The 24,635-nt window shown below is 36.5% G+C and overlaps 1 protein-coding gene across 1 annotated transcript in view; it reads left to right on the plus strand.

The window, feature by feature from the left end:
* The window catches only part of LOC114645306 (mucin-2-like), a 69,958-nt gene extending 45,671 nt beyond the window's left edge, over window positions 1-24,287 (plus strand). Inside the window, exons 32-48 of the mRNA XM_051922499.1 lie at window positions 926-1,100; window positions 2,697-2,951; window positions 4,652-4,831; window positions 6,066-6,285; window positions 7,932-8,110; window positions 8,526-8,595; window positions 10,824-10,921; window positions 11,961-11,992; window positions 12,362-12,539; window positions 13,116-13,220; window positions 13,320-13,360; window positions 15,638-15,760; window positions 17,860-17,955; window positions 19,516-19,644; window positions 21,320-21,359; window positions 23,051-23,174; window positions 23,844-24,287. Coding sequence (XP_051778459.1) covers window positions 926-1,100; window positions 2,697-2,951; window positions 4,652-4,831; window positions 6,066-6,285; window positions 7,932-8,110; window positions 8,526-8,595; window positions 10,824-10,921; window positions 11,961-11,992; window positions 12,362-12,539; window positions 13,116-13,220; window positions 13,320-13,360; window positions 15,638-15,760; window positions 17,860-17,955; window positions 19,516-19,644; window positions 21,320-21,359; window positions 23,051-23,174; window positions 23,844-24,069 — 2,271 coding nt within the window. The 3' untranslated portion in view covers window positions 24,070-24,287. The remainder of the gene's footprint in view (window positions 1-925; window positions 1,101-2,696; window positions 2,952-4,651; window positions 4,832-6,065; window positions 6,286-7,931; window positions 8,111-8,525; window positions 8,596-10,823; window positions 10,922-11,960; window positions 11,993-12,361; window positions 12,540-13,115; window positions 13,221-13,319; window positions 13,361-15,637; window positions 15,761-17,859; window positions 17,956-19,515; window positions 19,645-21,319; window positions 21,360-23,050; window positions 23,175-23,843) is intronic.
* Window positions 24,288-24,635: the final 348 nt, after the last annotated feature.

Below are 24,635 nucleotides of genomic sequence, written 5' to 3' on the forward strand. Positions count from 1 at the left end.
TAGAATAAACAATATTGTGCTTAAAATATTTATGTAATTCTGTGACATTAGTTATTCATGTTTGCTTGATTGCATCACTTTTAGCATGTTTTAGAAGTGTACTAACATTAAGTCTGGGGACACCTTTACTTTCTATTATGCATTGTCTACAGCACAATTTCCTAATATTACAGTGCATGATTATATATCTGCCCCAATGTTAACAATTTTAGACTGAATATTTTTCCAATTTGTGTGTGTCTAAATAAAGGAGCTGTAGAATTATAGACATACAAAGAGCCTCACTTACATACAGTATCTAGTTAAAATGCTGGTCACTGTAAACAACTGTAGGCACTGAAGTCCAGAAGCCATGCTCTAGACTGTGTGCTCATGTTTTTTCAATTAATGGTAAATTATTTAATGGATTTAGCACCCAAAGGTAAAATATTAAATAGATGTAGACAATTATAGCTAATCTTACTGCATAATTTCAAAAACATTAATGTATCTTTATTTTTATCATAATGAAGTGCAGCAGTGAGACACAAATTTTAAACAAAGTACATTCACACAATAAAGCACCAAATACTTTTCATATTCATGCTGACAATTTAGTTATTAAGGATATAACAGTAGTAAACTACTATAAATATTTTGCAATTGACAGCTTCTAATTGTTCTGGTGAAGCATAATTAACAGTACTTAAGCATAAACACACAGTTTCAAAAATCAAAACTCAAGACAAAAAATACACCCAATTGTTTTTTGTAAATTACAGAAAACTGAGCTAGATAGAAAGCAGTTCTTAAATACCCTTCGTATGGTCTGACGTTCATGACAATAATGTTTTACACGTCTTTTGGTGCTTTTTAAAATGCAATTTTCTTAATTTTCAATACATTCTTTTCTCACTAAGATTTTGTTTTTTCTTCCAAATACTAGCCTGGAGAGATTATTGAGATCTGTAACTGCACCATGGTAATGTGTCTTGAAAACAACACCCTTCAGTATATTCCTTATAATTGTACCCCACCTGAGAAATTCACTTGTGCAAGTGGAAGGCCTTCTAACACTGTAATGGATGAAAAATTCTGCTGCAAAACAGAGGTTTGTGATTGTGAGTATCTGTTAAACCTTCTACCATTTAAAGGTGGTAATACTTAAGTTTAAGTTTGATTAAAGTTGTCAAAACAGAAAATGTTAATAAGAAATTAGGTAAACTAAGTTTTCAGATCATTGAGTGTAGAGTCACAGAGTATCATTAACTATTCCCTTGTCCTCTGTTTATATGATCTTTTCCTGTATGTCTATTCTAAACAAACATCACTCGTTTTTAGGAAGTGTTTATTTATTTAATTGATTACTAGTGTCACTTTCGGTAAGTCTTTCCATAAGAGTGACAGAATACTCTTTGATTTGTTTCCTTGTGGCTTTAGCTATAAAACTAAGGTCACTGTAATAAAAACAATGATATAAATGAGAAGGGAAAAAAAATCTGTATTTCTATAAGCATGGTTCTTTATATCTAAACACAAAAGAGTGGAAAACCATACAAAAAAAAGTAACAGACTAAGTGTTCAGCGTTAGCTTTCTAGTTTTTCAGATTTAGCTTCTATTTGATTTTATAAGTGAGATCGGCTCCTTTCTCTTGATGCTTTTGTTTGTGTTTTAGTCAAAATGCAGGTCTGTTATTAATCCCTGCAGTCCTATTGCAGAGTTATTGTTACCAAATGTTACCATAAGAGAAATCACATGTGTGATTTACATTTTAAGCTGGCAAAAACGCAAAACTGCACGTAACAAACATATTGATTATTTATGTTTTAAAGTAACCTTTAAAAAGGATTTCAAAGGGGTGCAAGATTCAAAGCAGAACGCCAAGAAGAGAAACAGAATAGAGAGGTGTCATTAAAAATTCACAATTATTGTAATACTTATATTTTTCAACAGATGGCCATTAAAGAGAGGTGTAATAGGAATAGCTAATCAGCCATTCTATTCAGAATATGCTAGGCTAAAGTAGTGGATGTGTGGTCTGAATTTAAAAGTTAAAATTGAATGGGAATCTCCTATACAAGGAGACAAATCATCTAATAAATCTGGTCTCATGTTTGACACCCCAAGTTTCTTTTACTAATCTTTGGAATCTACAGAAGACAAGCCACCATCATCTTGAGAATTGTAACATATGCACTGCTTTGTAATCAAAGATAAGGTAAGCAGAACATTGGCCATTAAAGTTTTATATGTAAGAAGGAGGATTTTGAAATCAGCCCTAAACTTAACTGGAAGCTGTTGTAAAGACATAGGAACTAATGTTATGTGGTTATACTTTCTAGTTCTAGTAAGTGTTCCTGATGCAGCATTTTGAATTACCTCACAGCTACATATAGAACAATTCGAACAGTCTGTGAATAAAGCACATGCAGTTGTCAGTTCTTCTAGAAATAAACGCATATATTAATTTCTAAGAATCCTCCATATTTAGAATACTCTAGTCTACAGATGGGAATAAGGCACAGATGACAGAGCATGCCTCCTACATACCTCATGCTTGCTGTTTAAGAAAGCCCTGAGTTCCACTGACATTCAAGACAAAGCTGACAATGCAAGTTTTTTCTTCTGCAGTTGAAAGTTTTACACAACAAAAATCAATAATTCATTTTATCTTTTTAAATGAAACTAAATAATATTGAATGTCTGCTGTTTTCAGGTTACTGCACTGGCTTTGGAGACCCACATTACATTACATTTGATGGACAATACTATAGTCATCAAGGGAACTGTACCTATCTGCTAGTAGAAGAGATTCATTCCAATTATGACAATTTCAAGATTTACATTGATAACGTTCATTGTGATATTCGTGACCGAGTGTCTTGTCCACGCTCCATCATTGTATCCTTTGAAAGCCTGGTCATTGAATTGAAGAACATGGAAACAAACGGGCGTGTGAAACTGAAGGTAAGTGTGAAACATGCCTGTATAGACTGCGACTTCCTTAGGTATTTCGGCCTGCAGTAACCTGCCCTCTGTGTATCCTGTATTGTTTTCTGTCCAGTCGGATGAGGCACCTTATATTTCATCACTATTTCTTTTGTCACTTCCTTCACCTTACAATTCATAGCTCAGCTCTTTCAACCAAGGAGTATCCTGTGTATTTTCAGAACAATGCAGTATGCAATCTTTTTCAACTTGTAGCACCTGGTTAAACTCATTCAGATTGTTTCAAAACATAGGAATATACACAAAATTCACAAAAGAGAGGAGACCATTCAGTCATTCAAGGTCCCTGGGTTTCCAAATAGCTAAGTTGTCCCAATATGTCATCCAGATACTTAATAAAAGTTGTATGTGCTTCAACAATATGACTTAGTAGTTTGCCAGAGATTCCTGTGACTATTTGTGTGAAGAAGTGGTTCCTGGTTTCAGTCTTTCACATTTCCATTGCTTCCATTGGTGTCCTCAAGTATGTGATATATATTTATTGTTGCCTTTACTTGGCTTATACTGCTGTTATTCATTTTAATTTTAATGTTACTATTAATGCTCTCAGAGCTGTAACTTACAGCATTCCCTACATTGTGAAAGATCTAAATGGAGGAAAATAGCATTTTATTTTTCTGTCTTTAACTCCAGATATATAATAGTAATGATAGACCAATCAGTCATTTTTGCTTTATATAGCACCATCCATACTGCTTAATATCACAAAGTGCTTTACAAAGCAAAGAAGAGTGCAAGTCAAAGTGTCAAAGACAGTATATTTTAAACTGGAACGTTTGTAAGCACAGTCGTCTTAGTTGTTGGGTGGTGCTTTATTGATTATGATTTAATGCATCTTCTTTAGAAATGTTCTAATTATTATATTTTTGAATAGATTGTGTTTTCTGCGGTGGGCTGGCGCCCTGCCTGGGGTTTGTTTCCTGCCTTGCGCCCTGTGTTGGCTGGGATTGGCTCCAGCAGACCCCTGTGACCCTGTAGTTAGGATATAGCGGGTTGGATAATAGATGGATGGATGGATAGATTGTGTTTTGCATATTGTAATGTTCCTGGGTTCGCTTCCCGGGTCCTCCCTGCGTGGAGTTTGCATGTTCTCCCCGTGTCTGCGTGGGTTTCCTCCGGGCGCTCCGGTTTCCTCCCACAGTCCAAAGACATGCAGGTTAGGTGGATTGGCGATTCTAAATTGGCCCTAGTGTGTGCTTGGTGTGTGGGTGTGGGTGTGTTTGTGTGTGTCCTGCGGTGGGTTGGCACCCTGCCCGGGATTGATTCCTGCCTTGTGCCCTGTGTTGGCTGGGATTGGCTCCAGCAGACCCCCGTGACCCTGTGTTCGGATTCAGCGGGTTGGACAATGGATGGATGGATGGATATTGTAATGTGAACTTAATCTCAATGAGATCAAGAAAATGAAAAGTTCCTGGACAACAAATAATAAAACATGGTAAATTGTGATTAGAGTAGCTACAGTTGGTTGAGCTTGATAGCCTGTTTGCATCAAACCTTTTCCTTATGTTCTTTGAAAAAATTCTATGAGTTCACCACTTACACAACCAATATTCATTCCCATTAGACCTGTTACTATGAGCAAACTGGTTAACTTGCATTGTTTGACCTTCCCCACATTCTTGCAATTATTTCTTTTTTGTCAGGTTTTTAGTAAAGAAAAAGGCGAGGATAGAAAAGAAGTGCAGCTGCCATTCAAGAGATATGGAATGAAGGTTTACAGCTCAGGTCTGAACCTCATTCTCGAAATCCCAAAAGCAGATATAGAAGTGACCTTCAATGGAATTGCCTTTACAATTAAGTTGCCTTACCAGAAATTTGGAAACAATACTCAAGGACAATGCGGTATTGTCTTTATTTTTCTTTCTTGATAACTTAAATTTACATAATACTATATTATTGTTTTATTTTTGCAATCTTTGATAAATGAGCTGCTTAAGGTAACAGATTTCTTTTACAGGTTTGTAATGTTGGCTCGGTATTAAAATTTTGACTTTGGTATCAACACCAGCGACTGGACGTCAATACTGGTACCAAAACAATTCCAAAGCAAATAACGGATGACTAACCCCTGACTCCCTCTGTCTCATGGCTGCTTTGTTCTGCAAGCCTGCATGCAGACGCACCTCACACCTCCACCACACAATCAGATGCCTCAATTGTACATCACACTCTGTATATCAATAAGGAGATCCTCCTCTTTGGACTATCCAGCAAGTTTACATTAATATAAGTTTGAAAAGAGGGGTTTTTTCGTGGGTCTGAATTGAGTTACCCCTTGGAGTTCCAAACGTGTTTGCAAATGACAGTGAGGTGCTTAAAAACTATTATTTACTTTTATTCTATTCCTCCAGCCTGCATACACGCATGCCTCCCTGCCCTGCTGCACAATTGTACACCTCCCTTATGTACCGCACTCCATAAATTAATAAGGGCAGCCTCCCTTTTCGACTCTTTGGTTTGTTTACAAATAAATATACTTGAAAAGTGGTGGGGGCCCTTTGGTGCTTTGATAAAATCAAACAGCACACCGTTCCCCTTAGAGTTTCAGTCATACTAAAGAGAAATAACTGTGCTGAAAACTACCATTTACTTCTGGTACCAAAATTAACGAAATGCATGAAACATACCATTTTAAAATTGGGTTTTTTGGTACTTTTTCAGTACCAGCACACTACACAAACCTGATACACAGAGGTATAGACAGTACCCTTTATAATGTTTGGGACACAGATATATTTTTCATTGATTTACCCCTCTGCTCCGCAGCTTAAGATTACAAATCAAACAACTCAGAGGTGACCAAAGTGCACATTACAAACTTTAAGGGCATTTGCATGCATTTCAGTCACAAAATGTAGAAATTACAACAATTTTTATACATGGCCATGGAAAAAAGCATCTTTGACCCAAACATATTGGAGTGGGTGCTGTCTGTGTATATATATTTTTTGGATTTGATAAAATACAATTTAGCAGAGATGAGTTTATATAATCTATACTAATAAATTATTCTTTTTGGAAGACAACTAATCGTGTGACAGAAAAATAAGTAACCTGATATTCTGTGGTGTCTCAGGAACCTGCAACAACAACAGAGCTGATGACTGCCTACTGCCAGGTGGACAGCTTGTGGACAGTTGTGAGGTGATGGCGGACTACTGGCTTGTGAAAGACCCCAATAAGGCTCATTGCACCCCCCCAACGCTGCTACCAACTGTCCCTCCATCAAAACCTACTGTGAAACCCACTGGAGTACCATGCACTGCCAACTCCCTCTGCCAGATTATCAAAAGCAGGTACTTTGGGCATTTTTCTGCTGAGATGTACTGTATTGAATCTTAGGGCTAAAGGATTATTCAAGAAAAACAAACAATAAATCTAGAAAACAAGGTTTTATTATGGAGATATTGGATTGTTTACATTGTTACTAGTTGCTGGTTATTTAAAACTTTAACACATCACAACTCAGGGTGCCTTCTGTCCTTTCTTTAGTTGAGCTCTCTGTCTACATATTTATTTTATTAATTTTCAGTTTTTGCATCAATAAATTTAGACAAGTACAAAACAAATGCCACTTTCAATGTACTCACTAAGGAAACAATTAAGAAATGCAGACCAGAAAGATTTTAATGCCATACACGTGACTTTTCTTTCTATAAGAATTCATTTCTTGGCTCATCTGAACAGCTTAGATCAATGGATTTCATACATAGGGCTGTGGCACTGCTAAAGAGGTTGACATTCTTAAAATCATATATTATTCAAACTTTTTAAATTCTTTTAAATCACTTTTAAATAACACAACTTAAAATATTGTTCAGCAGTTGCAAAAACACAGGGCTATATCAATGTAGCTATAGCCTAGAAATATCACCTGGCATTTCATCACATATGCTTCAGCCACCTCCTTTAGTTAAGGATTTGCTTTGCTTTGATCGAAAAGTTCTACTATTATTCAAAACCACACAATGTGATTACTGTTAGCACTAATAAAGATCCATGATCATGCTCCACTTCATGGAATTATGTTTACATTAGTGGGAGACCCTGATCTTGTGGTAAAATAATATGGGGGTCCATGGCTTACAAATGTGTGGGAACCTGTGGCCTAGACTATGGAATCCTGGGCAGACCTCCTTGCACACTTAGACTTTAAACTTCCTTTTGTTCCTGCAGTCTTTGCTAACACAGAAGACCATGAATAATGCTAGCTTACCCAAAACAAGCTATTGTAATTTAGATTTACTTTGTATTGTTTCTTTTTAGCAATATTCTGTTCCATACCAATCTGTAATTTGTGATATCTGGGTTATCTGCCTTTAATGATTGACATACAGTAGCCAAGTTGACACCATCGGCCCACTCCTGTAAATCTAATTTGGTTAGGCTCAGGGTTTCTAGTTTAGCTTAGTGTTTCCTCCACATTATTCATTAATTCTGATTTAATTTCATTATTTGAGATACATTATCATGCTCATAACTCATTTCTTGACAATATCTATATCTTCTAGCATACCAGTGTTGTGTGACTTATTTTAACACATTTTGAGGTATCTTCTCTAGATATCTCATTTAAATGAAATCTTTGATATGTATAGGTTTTCTGTTATAATCCTATTCTTTGATATATTCAGGTCTTCTAGATTATACTTTTTACCTAATCCATCAAAGACTTATAATGTAGCTAATTCTCTGATATACTGTGGCTACAAAGGTCTCTTGCTATAATCAGTTATGCAAAATTATGTAACATTTCTAGTCTATGTATGTTTTTTTGTAAAATTAATTTGTAAAATCTTTAGTATTAATAAAACACCTTCTGTCTTTAAAGCTGTGAATTTAAAGCTGTACGCCTGCTTTACTAGCAGCACTCCAGTTAGGGCAGCTGTGAAAGTTCAAATAATTTCAACAAAGGCCGCATGTCATTTTGTTTTCTTTACAGTGTGTTTGAAGACTGTCACAAATTACTGTCTCCAGATCCTTACTATAAAGCTTGTATTTTTGATGGCTGTGCAATGCCACACACAGATATTGAGTGTTCCAGTCTGCAGAACTATGCTTCCATGTGTTCCAGCGTGGGTGTTTGTTTGTACTGGAGAAATTTCACCAACAACAGATGTCGTATGTATAATATTTTACTAAAATCATACTGTTTTTGTGGTGGCATCACTCTCTTAACTATACATTTACAGTAGGTAATCGCACATGTTAAATTAGTTAAATCGAGGACATCTATTAAACGCCCAATAGTGTGTTTTGTGTCATAAGTTGATTTAACCCGCAGCATCTAAAGGACACGTATTTGGATTAGTAAGAATATATTAAAAAAACTGACAGGTAAATGTCTTTTAATTTGTATTTTTTAACAATCAAATCATCTTTTATTACTAAATAATATATCCTACATAATGTCAACAGCTTTTAAATTCAACAAACATGAAGTTTTTTTTTTTAAAATAAGATGAGACAGGGTACAACAGCAGTATAATCCTGTGAACCTTTGCTGTTTCTTATATAATTTCTTTTTCCTTTTCAGCATCCACCTGTCCTGCAACAAAAATATATAAGCCCTGTGGACCAGTGGAACAAGACACTTGTACACAACGGTTAGTGTTGTTCTTTTGAACAGTGTTGTCTCAAGAATGATTTTTTGCCACTTTTTAGAAAAAGCAAGGTTACTTTGTCAATAGAATTTTTCCTTTTTAAATGTTTTACATTTTTGCAGCAACGCCTACCAAGTAATGTCTGAATAGCAAACAAAAAAACAAAAAAAAATCACTTTGGACTTTCCTTCAAATCTTGTAACTTTACTTGAAGGAAACTATTTATGGTACATGCAGAGTGTCTACATGTAACATATATAAACTTGCTTAAGCCAATGTCACAATTGGGATCTATCTCAGCAGCATCAGGCAAAAGACATGTACCAACTATGAAATCACACTTTTAGAAGCACTCACACTTTTGCAGACTAGGACAGTTTGGTGTAATCATTTAGTTTACCTCTAATATGTGGAAAAATAGGTTCACTCAGAAGCAGTCATTACATTTCTATGAAAACCAGCAGACATGCGAAATCAGAATAATCATACATCCAAACCATTAGATTTACATGTCTGTTCATGATTACAGAAGAATACCACGCATAAAAAGATGCTGACCAGGTTAGATGAAACCAGAGTGAAGTTGGGACACTTCTAGTGCTGTTACAGCACAGCAAGAATATCACTGCAATGCAGTCTTCAGTAGGCAAGTAATTATGTTAGTGTGATAGGAGACAAATTATTCAACTTTGTCATGTCATCAGTGGTGATGTTGGTTGCTAGAAGGTTTTTTTGCCAATCAAAAAGGATCTGTGGAGCTCAGGGAAATAAAACCACTGGAGGCAACATACCACTAGTGAGTAGATATCAGCACTTTCCTACATGGTACCCTGTATAGATAACTAATTTGCATTGGTGTGGCTCCATTCACAGCATCTGTTACAATATCAGCCCTTGAGAGGAAGCTACAGTATTACCTCGTGTTTGTTGTTGAGCACAATGAAATTGTGTCATTTTCTGCAATTAGTTCTGCTTTTCTCTTGGAGCAGATGACCACCATATCTACAGAGATAAGACTATTCTTGAATGGCACACTAGCAGAACAGTGGCTTTCACAGTATAGGTGCCGTTGTCCAAGTCATCTAGTTCTATCTGCTGCCTGTTAATAGTCTGGCGTAGGGCTTGGCCATGGATTACCAGATCCCTTGGCAGCCTAGTAGTGGATGTTGCTATTAAACCCCAACAACCACTGGGTCCACTGGGTGGACCAACAATGGTCCACTGGGTGGACCATTGCTCTCAAGGCTTGCTGTTCTGTCTCAGCTGCTAACTCAGCATATCACATCTTTTTCCTCTCACCTGAATAACAGTAACGGTGTAATTGCAATTATATTTAATATTTAGTCTAGTTGGTAGGTTCTATAATAGTACAACATTCTCATATTTGTTACCAATAGAATGGATAAATCGATGAGTTAATCTAATAAGTGTGTTTTTACTTACCAACATGTCTTAATATATAGGAATAGAAAAGACAAAATCACTTGCAATTTGTCAAATGTTTCAAAAAATCAAAAGGTCAGTTATTCACTGCAAATACAAGCCTCATTCATTTTTAACTATCATATAAGGCAGGGGTGGGCAGATTCAGTCCTGGAGGGCTGCAGTGGCTGCAGGTTTTTGCTCCAACCCAGTTGCTTAATAAGAAGCATTTATTGCTCAAGTAACACTTCAGCTTCACTTTAGTTGTCTCGCTCGTTAAGATTTTGAACCCTTATTGCTTATTTTAGTCTTAAACAGCTGTATTCTTGGTTTTTAATTGCTCCTAATTAGCAATAACATGCAAATGACAAAAGAGACCAGCATTTCTCCATTTAGCTTGTTTTCATTTAGACCTGTGTGTATTTATCACTCATTATTTGGTTTAATTAAATACTTGGAAGGAAAGTGAAGAGAAAAAAGTAAGCACTGAGAATTACTCATCTGTTTTAGACTTCAAATCATTTGGATGATATCCTTAGAAAGGAAAATAAATCTAGGATATGAGAATGACCTGACATGGCAGAGTTAAAGCACTAGCAAGCCATGCAATTAAATAATTGACAAGGATTGGTTTTTAACTAAGCAACTGGGTTTGAACAAAAACCTGCAACCACTGCGGCCCTCCAGGACTGAATCTGCCCACCCATGATATAAGGCATCGCTGGTGAGATCTGAAAGTCTAGTCTTGAAGGACATTCAAAAATAAAATAAAATAAAAACAGCTTTTAAGTAGTTTAATTTGTCTACAGGTCAACTGATGTTAGCAACCTGAAGACAGAAGGATGTTTCTGCCCAGATGGAACCACTTTGTTCAGTCCAAACTCTGACATCTGCGTGAAGAAATGTGGTACGTACACATAGGTTCATTTGAGCTTCAGATTATGCCAAAATATACTACTTTAGAGTTATTAAAAAGGTGGTACTAATTTGGTACATAATACATTTCTTGTTTGTCTGTCATTGCTCAATAAACATTTTCAAATCACGCTCAGCAGAACAGTCAAGCCCAGTTTTTGCCAAGCTACTGTATCTGTAGGGTTTCATTTCTAGGCATCTTTTTATTGAAGGGCTCATTCATGTCTGGTTTAATTAGGTCTATCAAAGAATCAGGCAAAACTACTTATCAGCCTTTTACAGTATTATTTTTTTCATAAAACTGTGTTCAACTCTTATAACTGTTATACCATAACATGGTACATAGAGAATTGTTAAGCCAAATCACAAAACCAAAATACAGAAGCCAAAGTCATATGTGAATGAGCTTCCAAACCCCAACATGCCTTTTGCAAACACTTGCTTTTTATTTCAATGTCTTCCTTTGAAGTCTAGCTTATGTGTGTCACCAGCTTTTACAACCTGTCAGGATAACTTATAATAAACAATAAGGTAGGAGAAATGCACACAACCTGCAAAATGGCAAAGCTAATGGGAAAAAAAACCAAAATGGCAATATGAAATATTTCAAGAAATAACAATTAATTATGTGTATAAAATCAGTCAAATGATCTTAATGAATTCCTAACAAACACTAATGCAGAAATAAGTTACTAATGTGCTCTGTACATCTGAATATTAAAATTTCATGACTTGGTGCAGAAACATTTAAACAGGAATGATGAAGAAACCACCAAGGCAGAATAAAAATCAGTACAGTAAATTAATGAACAGAAAGCAGATGCTTGGACGTTGTGAGCTTATTATGAGTTGAAAGAGAAGAGCTACAGGTGACTTGTAGCAGTGCACCATGCTCATATCTATAGTGTTTGATTTTGTAATTTTGCTTTTATAATATCTCAAATCACTTGTCTAACTATAATTACTACATGAATGGTAAGATTCTAAAATATTATTAAAAATAACATGTGTCATTCTTCTTCTTCTCATAGGATGCCTTGATCCCAATAATGTACCTCGGGAGGTAAGAATGAATCGATTATTTCATTTCATGTCTCTAAATTTTACCTATAAATAGATAACATTTAGTATAAGACAGGATGGTAAAAAATTTTCAGAATTCTCTTTTCCAGACAGCAATTCACAGATCAATTGCACAAAGTCCTCTCCTATTATTCCTAAGCAAGTTCGTAACATGCTATATCCAATAAGGTTGGCTTCTGCCTGAAAAGAACAAGATACTCTTTTCTGAAAGAGAATCATGATCTTATGTTTTGATATCCAGTGCTAGCTACCCAGTGGAAAATTTCACAAATAATATTTAAATATAAGAAATACATACAAAATAATTTCTGTCACACTAAAATCAATATTTGTCATTTGTTTCCACAAGTTTGGAGAGAAGTTTGCATACAACTGCCAGGACTGCATTTGTGATGAGGACACAAAGACTGTCAAGTGTGTAGATCATTCATGCCCTGTCATCCCAGAACCCAACTGCAATGACCCAGGCTTTGTGCTTTCCAACGAGACAAGTGTGGATGATCCTTGCTGCACAGAACTGATCTGCAGTAAGTCATGCCAAGGATCAACTTGCAATATTTTACTCATGTGAATATACCTTAGGCTATAGTTAAATTGGCAAGAAGGGTGAAGGTTTTATAAAATAAATATTAAACAAATAGCTGTAAAAGATATACGTTGCCCACAGTTGCAGTATGTTCAAGCCTGTCATTATTATTTTCAGTCTAAAAAAATTATTTAGTGAAAATGATATCATATGGGTGACTATCAATATAATTTGCTCTGCCTAAGCTAATGATGACACAAAATGTTGTACATTAAATCACAGTGTCACATAATTTGTCAGTAAACAAACAATACTTCATCCTGACATATTAGAATTATGTTAGTATCTATACAATTCTTAGCTAAATCAAATGTATTTTCCCATATTAGAAGATTGTTCTCAGTTTATCACAGATCTGTACTACTTCCATTCATGTTGATGATTTTGCCTTTTAAAAGGCCTCTGCTAGCCAAATTAAAATGCAGTTAGTGCCCTTTTTAATTCTTTCCTTTTCTATCTGGAAATACCACTCCTGGAAGCCGATTTGTTAACTTTATATTTTGCTTTGATTTACCAGGATGCAACATTTCTTTGTGCAAACCAAATGACCTAAAATGCAGCACTGGATTCCAGTTAGTTACAAAAATAGAAGAAGGGAAATGCTGCCTTGTCTACACCTGTGGTAAGCCAGTGAAAGGAGAAGTCAACTGTCAACTTCTGTGGAGGAGCCCACAGACAGACTCTCAGTACTAACATTTGTGCTTCTTCCTTTCTTTTGCAGAGCCAAAGGATGTTTGTGTCCTCAATTCTGTGGAATACCAGGTAAATCATATGGAACTTTTCCACGTAGCGTTTCGATTCTAGAGCAGTGAGCTGCAGGTTTACAGTTTTATTTCACTCATAATAATACAAAAAGACAGGATTTGTCTAGTCAGGTGAATTCACTGAGAAAGGGATCAAAACACATAAAGGTAATTTGTACACAATTGAAAACAAGATTTACTCTAAGATCAGTTTTCAAAAATCATTTTAAAACACAGTTATTGGACGATTACTTCTAAAATTTCAAACTTAGTGTTTATGTAGAAACACTCTGTACTGTAGTTTTCTATTAGTGATGATTTTTGTTTAAAAGCATTATAAGTTCATATAATGGGTGTCTTTCATTCTTAATTTCTTCAGTATTACCCTCAATTGGACCTTTATTGTGTCATCTACATCAGCACCAATAATTCTGTCTGCCTGTTTGGTAACCTGTTGGATTTTGCTTACATTTTAATTTTTTCATTCCACTAAGCCAAGCAACGTAGATGAAAATAATGACGACTGGATCCCTCTGCAGTAAAAGGAAAACATGAGGTCCCTGTCCACAATGAATAATCTAACATTATACTGTATTTCACCAAAAATAAGACATGGTCTTATATTAATTTTTGCTCCAAAAGATGCACTAGGGTTTATTTTCGGGGGATATCTTATATTTATTCATGTACAACAATATACATTTATCCAAATACAGTCATGTCATCTTCTTCTGGAATATCGTCATAACTCTCCACATTCAAACCCTGAATTTCAGCCTGAATTTCTTTTCTTTTTTTTTTTGCACCTTTACAATACCATCAAAATGTATGGCGGCGTATTTGAGCCACAGAGAAAAAAATAATAAGGAAATAATAAAAATGTCTACTTTGTGAAATTTCGGCTTTAACCTCATTGTTTACTTTATCATTAAAGCAGACCATCGTAAACGTCTTCTTTAAACCGACCCAGTTGTTAAATCGTTACATGCTTCTGGGGCTTCTTCCTGACCTGACAGCAGCATCGCCACACAGATCACATTAAATTTATAATATTCCAGCTCTCTGCACATTTAGAATTCTTAGATTTACACTTGCTATCACTTTCATGATGAAATGCATTAAAAATATGTATGTTACATTTTACAGATAAATCGTTAACTTTGTTTAAATAATAAATACTGCTAATAGTTACACATATGGAGTGGCACTGTGGCAGAGCAGTAGCGCTGCTGTCTTGCAGGGAGTCACGTCCCTTGTGATCCCTGCCTGGAGTTTGCATGTTTACCTGGTGGGTTTCCACAGTGTGCTCAGTTTTCCATTTGGTGAACCTACAATGATGCTGGAATGGGCGCATCCCCGAATTGATGGATGTAATCATTAAACATCCTTTTCAGAGATATTGTGGCAAGGTGTCCTCGGAATTTATTGGATGTTTTGGGCACATCGCGTGAAGTATAAACCTGGCCTTAGGCACCTTACTTTTCATCTGACGATCTTGACGAGGGCTTATTTTCGGAGTAGGTCATTATTTTCAGGGAAACACAGTAAATGATGTGGTTTCCTGTATTTACTGAATTTACTGTCTTAATCTTCTTTATTTATTTATCTGGTTTGCACAATGCTATACACTGTATTCCCTGCTGTTCTATCTTAAACTCTGTGAAGTGCCTTGAGCATGGGAAAGGCGTTATATAAATAAAATGTATTATTATTATTATTATTATTATTATTATTCAGGTTCTACTGTAGTTTTATGGCTATTTCTCACATAAGAATACCATTTCTTTGGTCTTTTCAACATTCAAAGAAAAATGGTTATTGGTTCATTCACCTCTTTTAGTGGATTGATATAAATATTTTCATCATCCTCAAATATGCATCCTACAATAATTGTGCCATCTGCAAGTATGCACAAGCTAAATACAGTAGCATTGCAAATCAATTTAAAACAAGTCTATGTTGAGTGTATTGAATTTGAAAAACCTTTAAAATAAACTTGTTTATGCTTATATTTAAAGTGATTATAACAATGAACAAAGTAGTCCTAAAAAAGTGAGACAGTTCCTCTTAAAACAAATCACAAAAAAATAGTCTACTCACCAACATATATTGTTATTTCATACTCGCATAATGTTTTCCAAATATGTCACCATGGAGATCTGAAGGTCTCTTTATGTAACAACTTCAACTCCACTCATTGCTAACTTGTTGCATTCATCAATACTTCAGGGGAAGGTGACATGAAATGTCATATTTCCTGTAACACCGATTGCTATCCTGTTTCTTTTGTCCCTAGGTTGGAGTTCCTGTTCCGCTAGATAAATGCCAGACATGTGTCTGCAGCAAGGAAATTGATCCTAAAGATAAACTACACATCATTAACTGTGTGCCTATGATATGTGTTGAGACTTGTGAGCCGGTGAGTCCTCCTCCTCTACTTTATTAGTGATAATGCCTTATTCACATCAATGGAGTTACAATTGAGTGTAAAGCTTTCTGCTTATTACCAGTACTTTGTGTTCTTTTGCATTTAGAGCTTGCAAAGTGATCAGTCTCTGAGTATTTTGTGCATAGTTTACTATTTACAAAGCACATTGTGATATAAATAGAAACCCAATAACCATGGTAGACTATGAATCATATAGGTATTTACAAACTAAACATAAACGACAGCAAAACAATAGTTGTGAAGGACAAAAGTCAAACAGAAAAATCTGGCAATTTAACCTAGCATTTGCCCAATCGTAAGACACTGAGAAGCAGCCTCTTTTGCTGTTGCTTACTTCTACTCAGGGGCACTGAAAACCTCTGAATCAACACCTTCGAAATACCAAAGAATTTGTTTTTCACATTACGTTAATGATGACATGTACAGTAAAATGCAAGATGAAGAAATTCTAAGAAATCCAAACAAGGGGTTATAGTCTGACAACTTCTCCACAGCAATGCTCCTTCTATAAAATACCTAAAATGTGATAACTTACATAAAACGTGCAATCCTGTTATAGAATGTTTACTGAAACTATTCTGTATATACTTTGATAATATATGGGTGACGCATTAGTTTGTGAGTCCAGATTCTGAATCCCAGCCGTTGCGCTCTGAGACAACTTTTATTTCTCCCACATTTGGAGGATGTGCCTGTTAGCTTGATCGGTGACTATATGTTAACAAATCCAACGGTGCCCTGAAATCCTATGATTTTAAATTGGATTAAACAAATTTAAAGCTAGAAGGTTAACACTCTTCCTCTCAAAACTGGCTGCCTTTGACGCAGGGCCACGTCAACATTTAAATGTTTCCCGTCAGTTTGTGTTTGTAATTTTAACTTGTGGCTAAGACTTTTTGGGTAGGAAATTACTGCACTGCCATAGAACTACATGTTTCACAATATTCTTTTTCCATCCATTACCCAACCCGCTATATCCCAACTACAGGGTCATGGGGGTCTGCTGGAGCCAATCCCAGCCAACACAGGGTGCAAGGCAGGAAATAAACCCCAGGCAGGGCGCCAGCCCACCACAGCAATATTCTTTTTGAATTTGTGAAATTTATACAGAGTCAAATAAATGAAATATTAAAATGCAGGTTTATTTCTCATCTTCATGTGGTTTACAATCACTTCTCACATTATAGCTATTTATAGTCTTACCGTTGTTTTTTTTAAATGGCTATCCATTGCTTGCTTACAGCTGGTGCAAAATGCTGCTGCCCGATTTTTAACTGGCACAAGAAAGCATGAGCATGTTACCCCGATTTTGGCTTCCCTTCACTGGCTTCCAGTTCATTTTTGAATCCATTTTAAGATCTTTGTATTTGTTTTTAAATCCTTTAATGGTTGTGCCCCATTTTATTTGTTGGAACTGCTACACCCTTATATACCATCTCGCTTTCTCAGTTCAGCAGACCAGATTCCTTACGCGTTCCCAAGGCACGATGCAAACTCCGAGGTGATTGAGCTTTTTCAGTTGCAGCCCTAAAACTCTGGAACGATTTGCCATTGCGCGTTAGGCAGGGTCCTTCACTAGCTGTCTTTAAATCTTATTTAAATACACACTTTTACTCTCTGGCTTTTAACCCAGTATGATATGTTGGCTATCTGTATACGTTTTATTATGAATCTCTTCAGCTCTTATGTGTTTCTGTTTCATTTACCCTTTAGTTATTGTGTGTCAGATATGTTGGGTTTTTATTGTACAGCACTTTGGTCAGCCTTGATGTTGTTTTTAAAGTGCTTTGTAAATAAATAAATAAATAAATAAATAGAAAATGGGAACACTTACCTTGAGAGAGGAGAAGGTGTGTCGAATCTCTGGAGGAGATGTGGCTTCACAGTGACTCTGGTTTTGCATGTCTGTGGCACATGTGCCCAATTCATGCAGCATTGCGGGAATCAGATGGGCTATTGTGTAAACACTTCATTGTATTTTAATGTCATATAATGCAAGGCTTTAGTGTAAAGCGCCACAGAGCAGATCCACACAGCAACCTGACATATTTTGTTTCTCCATCTTCCAGGGATTCAGATATCACCCATCAAAGGAGGAGTGCTGTGGCAAGTGTATCCAGGAACAATGTTTTATACAGTACAATGGAACCAATCAGCTGATCAAGGTATGTGTCTGCTGGTTACCTTTTCTTTCACAGTAGTATTTCACATGGGTTTTCAAACATTCAGTTCCATCGGGGTGGTTCACTTTATTTTAACCACAGCAGATCTGCTTATTTAAGCAGGTAAATATTCCCAGTGTACTCAGTAAGTCATGTTTTGTTATATGCAACTCTTTTTAAAGATAATGCAAAACATTTTATAGTTACAGATAAAAAGAAAGTAAATTGTTAAGCACCCGAAAAATAACACATATTGATGAAATTCAATATAAGAATAAGGGTTCCTAAGGAATTTAGCCAAAGTTATGTTTTAATTTTGTTTTACCTGCTGCCTGTTACCTACCATAGACCAAAATAATTTCTAGTACAATGAAAATGAAGATCAGACGGTGGGAGTCCGAAATCACAATTTCAATTGTTGTGTGTTACTACACTCTGAGGACTTGCACGTGACTGAATTTTTGATTGGATAAACAAAATACCATTAAAGCCAAGGAGGACTTCTTATTCACTTTCCTTTTATCTGTCAGGCTTAATTGGGACGCAACAACAATCACAATGGCATATTGAACAGACTAGAAGGGCAAGGCTGACATTTCTTATTATTAAACAGAACATGCTGAAAATAAATCTGCATTTGACTTTGCATCAGTAAAAAAATCATTAAAACTAACTTACTACTTATAAAATGAAGGAATGAAGCATGTTGATTAGCACATACAAGTAAGAACTGCCCTGTACTCTGTACATGTGACAGTAATCCACCTTAAAAAGGATAAGTGTCTGGTTGTTATGTCTCTGTCATTCCATCAGGTGGCACATCACAAACATTTTAGTAATAAAATGCATTGCACTTGTCATTCCAATACTGTAGATGGCACATCACAAACACTTACACTGATTTTTCTAACAGAAAAATAAGCATTGTATAGTACACTGCAAATGTTAACACTGAGGTCTACGTTGATTGATTACACAGGTAGTAACCCCACAAAGCTGTAATTGTGCACTAATGATAATGTTAACAATGATAATCTTTAAAGACCTGAAACATATTTCAGAGTTTGTTTGTGGTCTAGTGTTAAAGATAACTATGATGTTTATAGCACACAGAAAGTAAAGCTTTTCATGATGATGTCTACTGTTGAAAGTAGTTGAGTATATGCTATTAAACCAAGGGTGGTATGATGGTACAAAGTCTGTTTCCTTCCTTGCTTTCATTACTCCTGGGTTAGGCTCCAACTGGGTTCAACAGATTTGAGAATGAGACAAGATATTTACACTTTTAATTTGTAAACAATCTTTGATGGTGCTCTGTTAAAGACATTTAAAAGTAAGAACAACACCATAATCTCTAAAGTAAGGCACACAGAATGATTTCCTTATTAAAATTGTATTCCAACTAAAAGATTACACTAGCCTGTAATTGAAAATACAACTAAGAAATGTAATTAAGCAAAATTTCAAAAGGACTATACTAATGAGTTTCTTTCATGAACCTGCATTTTATTTTTGATTTAATAAATTGTAATTTTTACTTTTTCTTCTCTTTTTTTTCTTTAGCCTGGTGAAACATGGTCTCCTGAGCACGATAAATGCTCTGTACACAGTTGCATCCACATCAAAGATACCTTCATATCAACTGTAGCAAATATCGTGTGTCCTCCGTTCCATCCTGAAAACTGCCAGCCAGTAAGTGTGCCCAAATGTGTAGGGCTAACGTGAATTATAAAATTCTGGTCCTTCACTTTGACTAATACGTTTCTTACAAGGAATGAGCTATTTGCAGTCACACTGAGATGGACAGAATACTTTGACCTCAGAAGTAAAGTACTGGGGTGTTAAACTATCAAGAGAAGTAAATGATCTTAGCTGCTGATTCAAATAAAGTAAAACATTTTTATAATCAAAAGAGGATAATAGAGAGCACCTATGCCCAACAACATTAATGTGAAGAACTAGACTGTTCACTGAGTCCTTATATTTTCTCCATGACTTTGAACAGTTCTTAAGCTATCATGAAGTTTTAGTTTTACTTGAAAATTTAAACGTTTGGTGTTTGGCTAATTGGTGGGTCTACATTTGTCCATAGTGATTGAGTTTGTATTGTGATACACTTTAAGGTTGATTTGAACATCGCAACTGATGTGGCTAGGAGGCCTCAAACCCAAAAACAAGGAACACAGTATGGATGCTTGGAATTTGAATGACTTTGTTTTTACAGTTATCATAATATTTTTTTCGAAGAGGCCTAAAAATGCTTGTGTATTATACAGAGCAGGAAATGATTCCTAATTTCCATATATATATGTGTATTTATTGATGTTGTGGAAGACGGCCGGGACCCATGCCCGGCCGGGTCGCCCCTTTGATACTGGATCCGGGGGAGCAGCCATGGGATGTACACTACATCCCCTGGAACATTTGGTGTCAGCACCCCTGGGTTGCATGAGGGCCACAATGGTGGAACACTGGAGCTCATCCCTGTTGGGCTCCATGGCCACTGCCAGGGGGAGCTGCGTGGGTTAACAAGCCCATGTGGGCTGGACTGCAGCCACACCCGGAAGTGCAGCTGGAAGTAGGTCAACGAGCACCTGGTTCACTTCCGGGGGTGGTATAAAAGGAGCCTGCAGCCAGTACTCTAGGCGCCAGAGTTGGGAGGAGGAGGAGGAGGAGGAGGAGGAGGAGGAGGAGGAGGACGACGACGACGACGACGACGACGACGACGACGACGACGACGACGACGACGACGACGAGGACGAGGACGAGGACGAGGACGACGACGACGACGACGACGACGACGAGGACGAGGACGAGGACGAGGACGAGGACAAGGACAAGGACGAGGACGAAGAAGCTGCCTGGGAGGGGGAGGAGTGGAGGAAGAAGAGTGTGGTTTGGGGTGATTTACTTTGGGTGTTGTTTTGGGACTGTGTTGGGCCTGTGGGACATGGGAAAGACGTACCCCATGGCTGAAGAAAAATTAAAAGTTCTTTTTGTTTATTTTACACATTCCTCCATTGTTAGTCTGTGTCGGGTCGACGCCTATATAGTGCCTTTGCCACAATGTACACATAAAAATGATAATCACAATGCTATGTGGACCATCATTCCATTTTTCTGTATCTCGTTCAGATCATAAACTTACAAATGGCATCATTACAACTGTTTAAGGAGGTACCCTCCAAAAACTGTGGATCATGTGTTTCAAGCTTCCTTTTTTCTATTACTTAACATTTATCAATAATTTAAAAAATAGCTGAATGATGTAACACATGGGGGAATTCTTTTGTATATGTGATTTTTGGATGGTATTTTATAAAGAAACAATACCCAATCTAAATAATTTTATTTGCTTGTTTTGTAGGGAACTATACAGACTGCTCCTGATGGCTGTTGTAAAACATGTAAGTATCTACAAGAAGAAAAAATATTTACCGTATATCAAGGTGGAAATATCGCCAGAATATATGACACACTTTTCCTTATGATTTAAATATTTCAATTTCTCAAACACTGCTCCATAAATACTTTGAAAAGTTAACAATTTATATGTATTATATTTATTATTCATATATTATATGTAGGAAGTCTACAGATTATTAAAACAATTCATCTAATTGGTGCAGCACATTTTAAAAAGATGGTGGTTCGCCTACTTGTACAACAAAACAAGGCAATTTTGTCACCAGTCCTTTGCAGGGAAGTTCTTTCCGTTACTCATAATTTCAAAATGCACTTCTTTTTATTAAATAATAATTATGGAAGATGGTGTTCTGACATGGATAGAAAAAGGCAGAGCCAGAACCATAGAACAAACTGAGAGATAGACATTTTGGTAATGTAAAATCTCAGAAATCAAGTTGGAGAAAGCATGAGGAATATTTCAAAGTCAAAAACACACTAACACCATGAGAAATCTTTTAATTTTATACAGAATCTTGGATAACCAGGACGTACACAATGCAGACCTTTATACTGTCACAACATGGTCCATAGGGAGATGCCCATGAAAAACCAAGATGTTGGAATGTCAAGGCATGAAATAATTATAACACTATCAGAAAGGTTTTGAATCAATTAAATAATGACAGATAATGGATTTCCCACCACAATATACTAAGCAGAACCTGAGAGACATTAAAAAAAACTTACAGGGAAATTTACAGACTTTGGTAAGGGGATGCTTAATGCTCATAAATCATTTTTGGTGAGGATAGCAGAGTAAAGTGCAGTGCTGTAGTATAAACACGTAATTACTCTACCTTGTTCTATTAACCACTATTCTTACATTATTTTAGTGGTAGTGAATGACAGCAGTGTATAACAAAACAGTAACAGGCTTACAAATAGGGCAATTTACTGTGCTTAAGGGTAACCGAAGGCCGACTAGTTATCACTGACAATTCATAGTCTTCCCCAATTCGAATTTTACCATCTATGTGACCCAGAAGACGGAACATACTAGTATAGAAAAAGAGATTCTGAACACAAGACAGCTTAATGCCAGGAAGAATTCTGGTGATTTTACACACAGAACCAGATACTACAGAAATGGCTGCTGCAAGGCTATAGACACTTCTACAAAGTGTCAATACAGAGTGGTGCTGATTAAGTTGGGCTGTTGACTGATATGCACAGAATAAAAGAACTGCTGTAGTCTTTTCACTGTTATGGCTTATATTAGGGTCCATTTCCACACACTATATCTATCAACATACTGTACTTAGAAACTCTTTGCACGCCTTTTGAGTTTAAATGTATTTTTAAAAAAAGCAACAATCCAAATGATATTACAGCAAAACAATTTGGTAATCCTTCAGAACATTGCTAGCCTGTTGTGTAATAGACAGATGCAGTACATAACAACAAACAGTTGAGGGTGAGAATGGGGCTACTCGCATTTCTTCTGTTGCACATAACAAGACTTTTTGTTACATAGCAATAAGTGACTAATAGGTGGCACTATAGGCAGCCCTTAAAGCCTGTACTCTGAAGTTTTACCAATAATTATTTACATCTACAGCAAACATTCCCAACAAAAAAAGAAAGGCAAATTATAGTGTGATGAATCTGACCATTTTTTTTTCCTTTTTAGGTCTGGAGAAGAACAAGTCCTGCAAGCTTCAGACAATTACCAGCTTTATAACTGATAAGGGATGCAAGTCTTTACAACCCATTGACATGACATTCTGTGAGGGTGCCTGTGACACTTACTCCAAGTAAGCACCCTGTTCTGCTTTACCCTTCAGTCAAGAGTCTGGATATATTGTTTTAGGTCTTGAGGAACTCACAGATCATCTGAAAGGGCGATAGTTATTTCACTGGGCACAATTCCTTAGAGGATAATATGTGCAGTGTATGTGTCAGAATCACATACTCTGTAGTCTTTCTGACCAGTAGATGGCAAGCGTGGCTGCTGTAAGTACATTAGAAGAAAAGCTGTCTACAGTTTATCAAGAATAGGTGTGGAAAGGAAAAGAATGGAAAATATTTAGTTATGGGTGGCTCTGTATCAGACACAGTTTCAAACCCTTCCCTTCACACCTAAAGACACAACTGTATTTTTTCATTCGTGTGTGAATTAATCTTTAGTCAAACTCCACATGAAACATCTTAATTTTTATATTCATAGTGAATCATGCAAGTATCTAAAAAACAAATAAATAATAATGAAGTAAATTACAAATGGAAAAAATTACAGGCTTTTCTTATAAACTTGTAAACGTGTTTCTAAAAATGCATCAACAAATTTAGTTCTACTTTTAAACAAGCCATTGTGCATAATCTCTAAACCATAAAGATTTGTTTGTTATGTAGATCATAACTGTGTTTGTTTGCCATCCATTCCTAGTTAGTGCCTTCTAATTGCTCTTATTTCCGTCCTGTAGATACTCTGCCTCAGCAGCCAGCATGCAGCATAGATGTACTTGCTGCCAGGAGGTGAAGACCCACAATGAAACCATCAGTTTGGCCTGCAGCGATGGAACCATTAAGCCTTATAATTACATCTACGTGGACAAGTGCGACTGTCGCACCACTTCTTGTGGGCCTGACTTCAAGAGAACAAGGACCCGGAGATACCTTCCGAAAATTGCAAGTGAGGAGTTTCATTGAAAACGCTATAAACACCGGAATGAATTTTGTCATTTTGACCGCGCACTAGTTTTCTGAATGAAATCTCTATTTATTGTTCTTTCGCTTCATGTTATTAATGTCAGCTGCTAATTAGTCACTTTTTTCATGTGTTAAAAGTAGATGTTAAAGCCTTGCATATTAATCAATAAATCTTACTTTCCTAGCAAATAAAAACAATGTGAAATATTCTTGTCTAACATTTCTCATTCTTAGCATGTCATAAATGATGGTTGACCCTGCACTCTCATCTCTAGAGGTCATATGAAAAGACATAATCATAATCCCCTCAGGGATTAATACAGTGTTCCAAAATCTTAATACATAATTTGCCTGCCTCCTCACTCACTCACGTCCGTTCGAAGCCGAATGCGCAGTTGACTTCTGCGCACGTCTGAAGCCGAATGCGCAGTCGCTTTCTGTGCAGCTGCCCGAAAAACCTTACGAGACCGAAATCCAACCCCAACATCGCAGCAGGCAGCGGATGCGCTGTCGCCTTCTGCGCACGTCCGAAGCCGAATGCGCAGTCGCCTTCTGCGCAGCTGCCC

Source organism: Erpetoichthys calabaricus, chromosome 2 (assembly GCF_900747795.2).
Source record: "Erpetoichthys calabaricus chromosome 2, fErpCal1.3, whole genome shotgun sequence".
NCBI lineage: Eukaryota > Metazoa > Chordata > Cladistia > Polypteriformes > Polypteridae > Erpetoichthys > Erpetoichthys calabaricus.